Source organism: Astyanax mexicanus, chromosome 9 (assembly GCF_023375975.1).
Source record: "Astyanax mexicanus isolate ESR-SI-001 chromosome 9, AstMex3_surface, whole genome shotgun sequence".
NCBI lineage: Eukaryota > Metazoa > Chordata > Actinopteri > Characiformes > Acestrorhamphidae > Astyanax > Astyanax mexicanus.
In genome coordinates this window covers 11,359,414-11,373,337 of record NC_064416.1, presented here as the reverse complement: position 1 = coordinate 11,373,337, position 13,924 = coordinate 11,359,414, and the positions used below count along the sequence as shown (strand labels likewise).

Here is a 13,924-nt window from a genome sequence, read left to right as displayed (position 1 = left end):
AATATAAAATACTTTCTAAACAAACAAGCTTTTTATATTGAGCTTATAGCCTAAGAGCAAAAACACACAAAAAAAAGCAATAAGGGTATGCCCTGCACAATCATTAAACCCAAATAGACCAAGAACAAAAACATAGTTTACAATTACTTTCCTCTACTCTAATATACACTAATTAACAAGGTTTAAGAATATAACTTAAAAAACTTTACGTAAAAAATATTTTTTTATTTTAAGCATATAGCCTAAGTGCGAAAACACCCACTGTGCAGGCCAGAGCTGTGTGACTGATATAAAGATTCTTTATAAATTCTTTATAACTTTAAAACATTTTGATTTCTTACTTTGCTAGATTAGGATTACCACGTCATTACTTTATATAAAATAAAAATAGCATCACAAAACTGAAGCCTACATCACAGACCATTTTATTGAGCCTGACCTGACCCAGTCTGAGGAAAGTTTGGCTCAGGCTCAGGCTCAGGCAGAGAATCTAAACTCTAGTTCACAGTCATTTGTGGCCTTTGTAAACAAGCACCAGGGTTCTAGAAGAAACAGGCAGCCATAGGAAGCCAAGAAGGTTATAAAACAGGGGCTAAACAACACCACAGGAAGCTTGAGCTCCAGTCGTGCAAGCCTAAGATATTTTACCTTCGATTGCTTTTGTGGACAGTAATTGATTTTCAGCTCGGTCCAGGTAGGAACACAGTGTTCTCACAAGAGGAAAAAATAAGACCACACACACACACACACACACACACATATATATATATACACACACACATATACACACACTCACCCAGTTACACAAGTGAGTCTGAGATGTCTGTCAAATACATTTTCCAAACATTTAATCTCCAGTTTCACTCTCGCCCTCAGTGACGAGTGCACAGCGGAAACAGCAGCACGCTCCCAACTTTTCTGACCTATTGCATTTGACAAGTCATTGCAGTGTGAAAGTGAAAGTTCTGTGTGAGCTTTCTCTCCACCCAGTCAGGGACGGGGCCATCGCCACAGTGAAGAGCACGCCGAGTGTGAACACAAGCAGACAGGCCTTGGACGCTGACGGTAATGAAGATGCATGTACTTTCTTATCAGTGTGCCCCACAGTCCCTGACACCTGCTTCTTTCTCCTGGTAAAAATGTGTAGCCTCTGATATACGGTCATCTTTACTCAGTAAACACCTCACTAAAAGGAATAAAAAGCTACCAACAGCAAGACCACCATAGAAAAAGACCAAAGGGAATGATAAACAGGCACCATGGAGGTTTGGAACTAAACTCCAAAAAATAACACTTTAAATGACCAGAGAATTTAATCAGAAACTGTTGGATTGTGTATTGGTAATTTTTTTCCCCATTTTTTCCCTATTTTCTCCTATTTTAGCTACACAAATTGTCCCACCTATAGAGTTTCTACTCAGCTGTATATCCCCACCACTGGTGATGCAGCAACACAAGGAAGGTGAAGACTAGCACATGTCCCCTCTGACACATATGAAGTCAGCCTGTGATGCAGCATTGCAGAGTAGCATCACAGCGCGCTCGAAAGAAATCGCAGCCACTCGGTTCCGATACATCATCTCACAGATGCATTGTGCTTAGGAGTAATGAGAGGAAAGAGCGGCATCTACCCAATCGTAGAGAGAGCAAGGCCAATTGTGCTCTCTCAGGGCTCCGGCAGCTGACAGCAAGCTACATGATCGAGATTTGACTAGCAATCTCCTGATCATAGTGGCAAAATGAAATGAAAATGAAAAAATTTATATTTAGTAATTTTGAATAATATGCAATCAGAACAGTGGGATCTCACAACAAAGTACAGCACTGGTTTCTATTTAGCAGAATTTGAGCCACTGTCTGCAACTAATCTTAACATGTAAACTAATCATTCAAAATCAGTACTGTGAACAGGGGTTCCACACAACAAGTTTTTTTCAGAAAAAAATAAATCTATTTTTTGGAACCTTACAAAACCCTAATTTGATAAGAACACAAAGTTTTTTTTTATTATTTATTTACCCAACTATAGAAGACTAATAATGATTTCCTGTCTAGTTTTTACATAACTTAACTTCATTTTAAGATTTACCTAAAAAACTATTAATGACATACATGTTATTCTGTATCAATGGTCACAATAGCATTCAGTCAACATAAAGCCACAATCAGCAGTAAAGTACGTTGTAACTTACTCTTATAGCCTTTGACACTGATACCTAATAAGCACAGTTTCATATAAATAACAACAACCTGATAGGGAATGGTAATCTAGGTGGTTTTGGTGGTGCCTAAACACTGAGGGCAATTGAGGTGGACATTCCCAGTATGCATATAGATGGTGCCAGGAGCCAATACGAATGATAGGAGTGATCTGAATTTTACCCAATAACGCTACACTGCCCAAACGTAAGATACTAGAAAATTGATTCTTAAATCAGACCTGTTGAGATGCATTGAGGTCATTGTTTGTGATGCTGTGAATGACGCAAGAACACTAAAAAGAATCTGATTTGTCTTTCCATAGTTTTCAGACTCTGAAACATCCAATACCCCCAAATGCGTTTTTGATCTGATTTTTTCATGTGGTTTCTGGCTGTCTAGACCATCACTGTTGGTCTGAATATAGCCTCAGATTGTGTCTCCAAGAAATAATACATTATTTGGTTGAATGAAAAAAAAAAACTTATCCATGTTTGAATGAAAACTAGCGATTGATTGGTGTCATACCATCATCTTTTCTTTATGTAAAACCAACAGCCATTCAAAAATGCTTTATTTTAGTGTAGTTTTGCTTATGAATGACTGATCTGTGAGATCTCTCACTGCCAGGCTTGCGTTGTAAAAAGCCTCGTCTCATAAATCATCAGATAACCTTTGACCGCCAGTTTAGCAGAGGTGTGTACAAAGCACTGCCAGACAGCAAAAGCTATTTGCCGAACAGAGACGGAAGCAGAGGCACTTTAAACCTCACGGTCCCCAATTACAAAGGTTGAGCCTGCAGTCAAAGCTGAATAATGCATGCGATATGCAATTTCCATGCCATGGGGTCTAACTGTTAAAGAAACATGCGTACACAAAAGTGTCTACGGGTTGTTGTCTTCTTTTTATGCGGTATGCAGCTCAGTGAAAAAGCATATCGGTGTAGGTATTGCATTTGGAATTTTAAAGCTGAATAAAACTGAATGCAATAACCCTGAGTAGACTGGGTGACTGAATTAAAGATTGTAGAGTCAGTTGCTAAAAGCTTCGTCTTTATTATGCACCAAATTGCTTTGCAAGGAATGCAAAAAAAATAAATAAATAAACAAATAAATAAAATAGAGAAAAATGAATTACTGCAGAATAACAGGTACAGTACCTGCAGTTCTCTCTTTTTCTAGGTACGCCAAGCAGGTCTGACATTAAAATCACTGACAAGTGAAGTGAATAATATTGATTTTCTCATTTTAACTGCACCTGTCAAGGGTGACAGTGAAGAGTGAACAGTTTTTGAAGTTGATTTTTTGGAAGCAGGACAAGTGGACAAGTGTAAGAATCTAAAAGAGACTTAGAGAAAAATCAAATTGCGATGGCTAGACAACGTCCGGATCTGAACATGTCCAAAACATCAGGCAGGTCATGAGAGTCTTGCTCTAGGTTAGCAGTGGTTACTCCAATACCAAAGGTGATCAAGGTGCTTGATCACTGCTTTAACAGCAACTATTCAAAACTTGATATAACACAGTCGACCAACACCAGCAGATGACATGTCTCTCCAAACCATCACTTACCATCAGTAATGGTTGAGAGTGGAGAGACACACAATCCAAACTGCTTGAGGTCTAGTGTGAAGTTTCCACCAATCGGTGATGGTTTGGAGAGTCATGTAATCTGCTGGTGTTGATCCACTGTGTTTTATTATCAAGTCTACACAGGAAATTTGGCAGTGTTAAATCAACACTGTTAGTGTTAAATCAACACTAATAAGTGTTGATTTAACACTAACAGTGTTGATTTAACACTGCCAAATTTCCTGTGTAAAGTCAGTGCAGTTTTGTTTTCCCACAAAATCTTAAAGCACTTCATGCTTCCCTCTTCTGACAACTTTTTTGGAGATGAGGATTTCATTTTCCAGCAGGACTTGGCACACTGCCCACACTGCCAAAAGTACCAGTTGGTCTTGTATTGGTCTCTAACACTGATTTTTGGGGTTTTCCATTGGTTGTAAGCCATTATCATTAACATTGAAACATTTTGAATTACTAAAATAATCCACTGTGCCACACCAACCACTAATGAAACAAATACAATTGTTTTAGCTAGTCTGAAGAAGAAAGTTTGCAGGTGGCAGATTTCATCTGGATATCATATCCCCAGCCAGTGCCCTAATGGATCCAATATGGTGTTCAATTACATTGTTGGGCACTCATTTATCATATTTAACAGGTATTGAATGATGACTACAAATAATAAACGTTAATTTGCCTGAAGGTTGTGTAGTTAAATAGCAAGAAACAAGGCATGAAAACAAAAATATGCAATTTTCTACCCACCCAGTACCCAGGAAGGTACTCTAGGTCCAAGGCTAAGAACCACTGTTTTAGTCAACCAAAAAAATAATCTTACAGTATAGTTAAACCATTATTGCACTCTTTATGTATTTTATGTTGCTACATCTGGCCTGTGTAACAAACTTTCTGAATGGACATGGTTGTTCTTTCAGAAACAACATCAAAAAACTTCAAAAAACATCTTCTTTTGTTTTTTTTGTTTTTTTTTTGTAAAATCAAATGTGGTTATTTTGTTGTATCATTCCTAAAGATGTTCTTTTTGGCATTTCTGTAAGCTTCTAATGAAATTCGAAATTCGATTCAATTCCACTGCTGGGCACTCATTTATTATATTCACCAGGTATTTAATGATAACTACACTATAACTATAAGTTATTTTTCTTGATGGTTGCACGGTTAAATTTCTAATGAATAAGAGATGAAAAGCAACAAACAGATGAGTGCAGGTCAGTACAGTTGGTGTATCATTCCAAAATAAGTAAATAAGTGCTTTTTGGCATTTTTTAATGCTTGCTTTTCCAGAGCATACGGAGAACATAAGCTTCTACCGCAAGGTCCAAATTCTTCAGAGATGCTGCCACAGCTTGGTGATCCAATGCTCTTCTCCATCTGGGCGGTTCATGTGAGGAGGTGTGGTTTGGATCTGGTTCTTCTGAAATGGTCTGAGAGTATAGTCTCACCTTATTGGTGGAAATGCTCAGCAGTGCCGCACGGCTGACGGTACAAAAAGATGCAGCGCAAACCCCGCAGGCCCGGGAAGCATGTGGTGCCTTCAGCCTCCCACGCCGGCGGCGGCGTCTTCTGACACAGCGAGAGACGTACAGTACTGGGAGTACGGGGACTGGGAGTTGGAGACGGGGAAATTAGACGGAAAAATGCACAGCTACATTGTGGATCCTATAAAAATACACGCTCCTGTGAGGGTGTTTATACGATGATGCGCTGCTGGGGTCACTCGCCACACATGTGACTGATTCATAAGTGAGAAAATGAAGAAGAAGCACTGAGACAGAGCTCATAAGACTGTGCCAGTAGCCTCCAGCCATCCCACTTGGTGTCCATGGCAACTGACAGGCAGAGGTGCCTCTGGCTGCAATTCTCATTCTCACATACCATTACATAAACAGCACCAGTATCTTCCATAGGCAGAGCACTGGGCTGACTGTGTTAGTGGGGGTTCACAGTGCACTTCCATTACACAGGCTTACAGCAGTCTCCTCACGCAGGCTTTCTTTACCTGTTAACCCTACATTCCTCCACACACACAGGCGAATATACAGTACACTGTGCAGAAGCTTTAGGCACCTAATCCCATTATTGTACACAGCATTTAACTTTTTATGATTTTGGTATGTTTTTGTATTTATCTTTATTGTTGGTCTTATTTTAACGTAAAGTTTTAGTTTCAGTTTAATTTTTTATATTTTGGTAAGCTTTGGCTGCATTTTTTACCCTTCTTTTTTGCTATTTTTTTTCCTTTAATTAATTTTTTTCCCCTTTTTTCTTATTTGTTTTGTATCATATTTTATAATATCTTTTTTACTCTATGTATTGGCTCAGCTACATTGTAAATGAGGGCCATGACTGATCAGTGTGTAGTGATTTCCCCCAGGCTACCTTGGGTAAACTGTTTATCCTCTGTGTTGTAGGCAGTAAGAACAAACATCGTTTTCTGAGCTGCAGTAACTCTGTTTTGGCTGTGCTCTCAAAACTGTTTATATCTATGGCATAAGTAATTTCACATTTAAATTGCTTAAGTAAATTCAGTATATCCAGGCTTACAGTGCACATAAATATAAATAAAAAATACAAATTTGGAAGAATTTTGTTTGTGAATCTAAAGAACAAAGCATGAGCTTGCAGACGCCTCAGTGAGTGTATTTAATTTCTTCACCAGCTCACCTGATTTAACATCATTAAGAACTGATTACCAAGCCAGGTGTTGTAAGATAAGAGCAATGATACTTCCAAAACTCCCATGGGGAGAGCTTTGGAGATGTTTTAAAGAACACACGCAGTGTATTTATTTGTATTTATTTTGATATTATTAATTTAGTGAGTAAATAAACACACTACCCAGGTAGAGGCTTTTCATTCCAATTTCCACAGGTGCCTAAAATCTGAACAGAGCTGTGCTTTCAAAATATTTGGCTGTGTTCCATTTCACTCATGAAAAAAATCTGCCTCTGAAACAAGTTGTGATGGAATTATAAATTATAAATATTGTATATCATCTCAACTAAAAAGCTTATATATGAATAAATATAAACCATTTGTAATAAATAAATAAATAATTAAACAATTTTACAAGAAAAAAAAAATAAAAAAACAGATACATATATCTGCTGAACTGGTGAACTTTACATGTTCTGCATGCACCAGAAAAAAAAAAATAAAATATATATATATATATATATATATATATATATGTGTGTGCAAAATGTCGTTCAATATTTGTCTTATTCATTTATGGTCAGAAAGTCAAATTAACATTTTAATCTGACAATTATTTGATAATTCAGGCTTTAAAAGACAAATCATTTGGATCAGATATTAGTGAGTTTAAAGCAGGAGAGTGGTACTCCACCAAAAAAAAAAACACAGAGAAGTTCTTTGTTTCTGAAAGCTTTAGTAAAAGTTTTACCCAAAGACTCCAGGGCTACATCACCTCACCTCCTATGTCCCCACCACCTCCAGGTTGATCCCACCATTTGCCTGGGTCGGAAGCGTCAAAGTTTCAAAGAATATATCTACACTGACGGGCGTTAGAGGTGGGCAGATCGATCCAAATATCGATAATATCGATACCAACGCTGGTATTGGTATTGAGCAATACTCGTGTAAAAATATCGATATTCAAGCTTTTTTCTCTGCCGCACGCACTGACTGCTTCGCACGAGATTCACCACAGTCTACTCTCTGGTCTCTTGTTGTTGCACATGCATCACATGGCTCAGCAAAGCCAGCCAAACCGCCACGCAGATAGGCTCAGCCTTGCCCCGCCCACTCAGCGCTCTCCTCGAGTCGACACGCCTCTACCTCAGGAGATTTGTGTTGAGTGATATTTTTTTTCACTCTGTTTATTTAAGAAAAACTTGCATTTGAATTGCACTGAAAGGAAGACAATTCCTTATTTTTTATTTTTTTTCCAAATGACAATTCTACCTCAATTCTAAAAAAAAGAAACAAAGAAACAAAGAACTAGAAAAGATGTCTAGTGAGGGGAGAATTTTTATTTAATTTTTTTATATTTTTTTATTTTATATTTAAACTTTGTTTTGTTACTGTTCCATTGTTTCTAAACAAAAATGTTGATTGTGATACTAAAGTATTTTGTTATCACTTACAATGTTTGGTGAAATTATATCCTAGGTTTTTGGATCATTTGGATCTATAAAGCTTAAATATTAAAAAGTATCGGTATCAGTATCGATATCGGCAATACTGGCCCTGCGTTTACTTGGTATCGGATCGATACCAAAATTCCTGGTATCGCCCACCTCTAACGGGCGTGGTGGTCTGGAATTGTTCAGGTACATTTCTGGCATGTTGCTATTTTGACTGCGGAAAACCCAGGTGCTCCACTGACTGATATGAACCTAGACAACAGTCCATTCCTATAGGTGCACGATGTTAATAAAATAACATTGCTGTTCCCTTAAAGTGAGCTGCTGGCGTGAACAAACATGCAGGTCAGTAACCTCTGCTGAGACGAACAAAGCACTGGAATGCACTTTCTGATTTACCGTTTTTACCCTTTTCTGCCTGAGTACCCCTTTGTCTTGAGATACTGTAAATAAAGCTCTTTTTTTATTACGTCTATGTGTGCCTTGACAATTTGTTCATGCCTTTTGTGTGCTTTGAGCTGCACCAAGCAGATGTTTAGTGCCCTCGCGATACCAAAGACGCAAAGATACGCCCTAAATCCAGCTGCACGATCCGCAGTTGACCGTGCGTGATAGATCTCTAAATTAGAGCCCTTTAACTTATTAATATACTTTATTTTAATATCTATTTAAAACATTTCTTCTCTCATTTCTCCCGTACCTCCAGAGTCATTCCTGTAGTAATGCAGTGAATAGGCAGAAGAGATGGACGAAGACTCCCAAAAGAAGTGTGGTAACGTGAAACACTCTACAGGGAGGAGGTGAAGCTGTGTGCCCCTTTCACACTCCTGATAAGACTCATGTCCAGTTGAGGCTCTCTGTCTTATCTGGAGTGTGAAAGGGGCACAAAGGGCCAACTGCTTGCCCCCTTTCACCCACCTGATAAGACTGATAGCCTCGACTGGATGTCAAGGAGACTTGTGAACAGTCCATCATGACTTTTTTTCTGTGGACTGTTTGGGCTGGTGTCACCTGACCTCTGTGCAGACTTTATCTAAAAGGACTCGCTCATAGACATTCTACACCACATTCGCACTAGACCTACACTAGACAGAGCTTTTTTACCAGCTCAAACTGACATTTTCTCAGTGATTATACAGTCCTTTCTTACCCATCAGCAGAAGCACAAAGCCTTGGGGTAGTAATGGATGACCAGTTATTGTTCTCGAACCATGTTGCAAATCTGACTTGGTCATGCAACCCTCTATGGGTGACTCCTTTGCTGAGTTCCCTCCACTGGCTTCCTGTTGCCGCCCGCATCAAATTCAAAACCCTGACGCTGGCCTAAAAAAGCCAAAAAGGACCATCTCCTTTCTACTTGATGGCAATGATGGTCAAAGCCAGATTCAACCCACCACCACTCAAAACCCACAGTAATTACAAATCACACTGATTATCAAAAAGTTCAATATATTTTAGACTAATATGGGCAACTCTTGGCATAAAACTAACACAAAATTTTGGAAAAGGAACATTATACTGAATGTTAAACATGGTGGTTGTAACGCCAGACAGGTAGGAGAGACGCACGCCGAGTAAAAGGTAAAGGCGGGTTTATTTACAGAGTTGTAAACAGAGTAACACAGCCAGAGAACAGGTTGAACAAGACTCACACTGGAAGCAGGAATCGTAATACAGGAGACAGTCCAAGATCCAAAGCCAGAGAGACAGTCCGATAATATAACAAATCCAATAAGGGCAAAGACAAAAGGCAAAATCCGTAATACAGGCAAAAAGATCATAACAAAAGGGCAGACAGAAAAGGGTTTGGAATAACGCTCAGTACGCAACATGAGTCGGCAATACCTCGCGAAGAACAGACGTTAACCGAACCCTATATATACAAAACATGGAATTACTATGAACCGGAACTTCTTAGAATACAGGTGACTCTGAACGGGGGAGCGTAACGCGATTGGGTGAGAGTGAGCGGCTGACGGTGACGTCATGGCCAGTGGGATTTTGGGAAATAGAGTTCGGGTGTGTGAGAGGAGATCCTAGAGACCTGACAGTACCTCCCCCCGAGGAGTCCGAAAGAACCGAAGGACGAGGACGACACACAGGAACCGCCCCTCTCCGCCCGGAGGCCCGACGGACACGAGAACCCGAAGCGGGGATAGCCTGAACAGGAGCCCTGGTCCTGGGACGACCCCTGGTCCTGGGACGACCCCTCCTGGAGCCGCGGACGGAACTGAGAGACCGAGTAGCAGCAGACCTATAGCGCCTACCCCTTCCAGGGTCAGGAGACCTCCTCCTTGGACGACCCCGAGGGCGTGGTGCTGGACGAGACGGATGCGACCGATGGAATTCTTCCACCAACAATGGGTCAAGGACGTCTGCTGCAGTAACCCAGCTTCTCTCCTCAGGTCCGTAGCCTTCCCAATCAACCAGGTACTCCAGGGCTCCCCTCCTCCTTCTGGAGTCTAACAGGCGCTCCACCGCGTAGACGGGTCCACCATCCATGAGCACAGGTGGAGGAGGCAGCATCCCATGCGAGGTCTCATCCAGCGGACCAGGGATAACCGGCTTAAGTAAAGAAACATGGAAAGAAGGACAGACACGATAATTAGAAGGTAATTCAAGACGGTATGTAACTTCGTTGATTCTTTTGATTATTTTAAAAGGGCCAATAAACTTAACTGATAATTTTTTGTTGCCTTCGGGGAGCCGGAAATCCCTGGTAGATAGCCAAACGCGATCTCCTGGGGAGTAGAGCGGGGCCTCACGACGATGACGATCAGCCTGCTGTTTGTGTTGTTCTAACACGGCTTCTATACGTCTGTGAGTCTCCTCCCACACCTCCTCGCTACGGCGCATCCACTGATCTACAGCAGGGATATCAGAAGGTTCAGCTGACCATGGCATGAGCGGAGGTTGATAACCTAGGACACACTGAAAGGGTGTTAACTTAGTGGAAGAGCTGATAAGAGAATTTTGAGCCAATTCAGCCCAGGGGAGATATTGGGCCCAATCATGAACATTGTTAGAACAATATATACGTAAGAATTTCCCTAGTTCCTGGTTCATCCTTTCACACTGACCATTACTTTGAGGATGATAACCGGAAGACAAACTGACAGAGACACCCAACCTACTCATGAATGCTGACCAGACTTGAGATATGAATTGAGGACCGCGATCAGACACTATATCCTCGGGAATACCAAAAATACGAAATACCTGATTAAACAGGCTTTCAGCGGCTTCAAAAGCAGTGGGTAATTTAGCGAAGGGAATGAACCTAACACCACGTGAGAAACGATCAACGACAGTCATAATGACTGTATTACCCATGGAATCAGGAAGATCTGTAACAAAGTCTACTGCCAAATGGGACCAAGGTCGAGCTGGAACTGGTAATGGTATAAATTTACCGGCAGGTAGAGTACGGGGAATTTTACATTGAGCGCAAATGGTACAAGATGATACAAACTCATGGATGTCTGAACGCATGTTTTCCCACCAAAATCGACCCTCCAATAATTGATAGGTGCGGGTCTCACCGGGATGTCCAGAAGATGGGGAAGTGTGAGCCCATGTGATTAATTTATTTCTACACTGATTTGGTACATATGTTTTGTTAGGTGGGCATTGTGCGGGAGGAGGTGTAATTTGATTAGCTTGACTAATCTCCTCCGAAATTTCCCACCTGATAGGAGCCAAAATTAGCTCTGGTTTTAGAATAGTGGTGGGTTCTGAGATGACTGAATTATTTTCATCATAGATACGCGAGAGTGCATCAGCTTTAGTGTTACGGGACCCTGGTCGGTAAGTAACAGTGAAATTAAAACGAGCAAAAAACAAAGACCATCGAGCCTGACGTGAGTTCATGCATTTCATGGATTTCAAAAACTCTAAATTTTTGTGATCAGTGATAACTACAAAGGGGTGTAAAGCTCCCTCCAGCCAATGCCTCCATTCCTCTAAAGCTAATTTAATGGCTAAGAGTTCGCGGTCCCCAATACCATAATTCTGTTCAGCAGGAGAAAGTTTATGAGAAAAATAGGCCACAGGATGCATTTTACTGGGTGAGCCTAATCTTTGAGAGAGTACAGCCCCCACTCCCACACTGGAGGCGTCAACCTCTACAATGAATGGTTCTTTAGGATCAGGATGTTTTAACAGAGGGGCAGAAGTGAACTTCCCCTTAAGGGTAGAAAAAGCATCGTGCGCTTGTTCAGACCAAACTAAAGTTTTAGTATTATGTCGCAACAAATTAGTGAGTGGTGCTGCTACTGAGCTATAATTGCGTATAAAACGTCTATAGAAGTTGGCAAAACCCAAAAATCTCTGCAGTTCCTTTACTGATTTGGGAATGGGCCAGTCTACTACTGCCTGGACTTTATTATTGTCCATTGAAACTCCCTTAGCATTAATGATATATCCCAGAAAAGAGATAGAGGAGAGGTGAAATTCACATTTCTCAGCTTTGATAAAAAGTTGATTTTCTAGCAGACGAGATAGGACAGCGCGGACCTGGGGAATGTGTGTGGTCAGATCGGATGAGTAGATTAGAATGTCGTCTAAAAATGCAATCACAAACTTTCCTAACATGTCACGTAGGACATAATTTATAAAGGACTGGAACACGGACGGGGCGTTTTTGAGGCCAAAAGGCATAACTTGGTATTCATAGTGCCCCCTTGTGGTGAAAAAAGCAGTCTTCCACTCATCTCCCTCCCTTACTCTCACTAAGTTATATGCACTACGAAGGTCCAATTTGGTAAAGACAGAAGCCCCACGTAATTGTTCTAAAGCTACAGGCACTAGAGGGAGAGGATACGGGTAAGTTTTAGTAACTGCATTAAGTTGTCTGTAATCTATACAAGGTCGAAGACCACCATCCTTCTTTTTTACAAAAAAGAATGATGCTGCAACTGGAGAAGTGGAATGACGAATAAAACCCTGAGCCAGGGCCTCCTGCACATACTCCTCCATAGCTTGTTCCTCAGTCTGAGTCAAGGGATAAATGTGAGATTTGGGGGGTATTTGATTGTCAATGAGATCAATAGCGCAATCGTAAGGACGATGTGGTGGGAGTTGTGCGGCACGAGATTTGCTGAAGACTTCAACAAGATCAGAGTATTCAACTGGGATATGTGCAAGAGACTCAGGCTCAGGACTCTCAACAGTGGTAGACTGGACTTTTAGTTTAGGAGCAGTAATACAATGTTTATGGCAATATGGAGACCAGGAAATAATTTCATTATTAGACCAGGAAATCAATGGATTATGTTTTCTCAACCAAGGGAGACCCAAAATAACAAAATAATCAGAGTCCATCATGACAAAAAACCTGAGCTCCTCAGAGTGCAGAGCGCTGACGTTCATTCTGACAGGAACGGTGGCGTGGGAAATGGTTCCCTGTCCAATTGGTTTCCCATCCACAGCAGACAGTTTGACAGGGTTATCCAGGGGTTCTATTGGAATCTGGAGTTGTCTGGCCAGTTGGTGGTTCATGAAGTTCCCCTCGGCACCGGAGTCAATTAGTGCTGGAAACACAAAAGGAGAAGCAGACTGGCAGAGCAGAACAACAGATATGAAGATAGATTTAGAAATCATGTCAGAGTATAGACCGCTTACCCCTTTAGCGTGTGGAGAGGATTCCACACGCTTTCCCGAGTATGTAGCCCAATCCAAAGCCTTGCCGGTTAAACGTGAAACAAAAAATGAAACCCGAGCTCTGTCGGTGGTAGAAGGCATGTTGGAAAAATATAGCGACATCTGGAGCAAAAAACCTCTACACAGATCAGGGGTGCCGTCATATTTATCCGGTTTGCTCACGGAAAAAACAGCTGCTGCCGGGGCTGGATAAGTTAAGCTAGCCGGGGCCTGGCTAGCGGGAGCTAAGCTAGCTGGGGTGGCTATGCTCAGCTGGGCTAACTGAGCAGAGATACCCTGGAGGCTAGCGGTTATCTGGGCTAGCTGGGAGTGTTGCTCGGTTTGCTGGGCGGTGAGAGCACTAACAGAATGAGTGAGACCCTCGAA

At 41.2% G+C, this 13,924-nt stretch overlaps 1 protein-coding gene across 2 annotated transcripts; it reads right to left on the bottom strand.

Annotated features, from left to right (window-relative positions):
* Positions 1–9,472: 9,472 nt before the first annotated feature.
* LOC125804576 (chromobox protein homolog 8-like) lies at positions 9,473–13,316 on the bottom strand. 2 transcript variants are annotated; one of them, XM_049483544.1, is made up of 2 exons: positions 13,233–13,316; positions 9,473–10,828 (listed from the first exon to the last, which is right to left on the bottom strand). In XM_049483544.1, exon 2 carries the CDS (start codon positions 10,799–10,801, stop codon positions 9,812–9,814), a length of 990 nt encoding a protein of 329 aa, XP_049339501.1. In that variant the 5' UTR covers positions 10,802–10,828; positions 13,233–13,316; the 3' UTR covers positions 9,473–9,811. The 2 variants fall into 2 exon arrangements, with proteins under 2 accessions (XP_049339501.1, XP_049339502.1); XM_049483545.1 differs by having other exon boundaries at positions 9,473–10,761.
* Positions 13,317–13,924: the final 608 nt, after the last annotated feature.

Excerpts from the sequence above, each read along its gene's own strand:
- LOC125804576 (XM_049483544.1), bottom strand. The coding sequence starts at position 10,801 with ATGCCATGGTCAGCTGAACCTTCTGATATCCCTGCTGTAGATCAGTGG.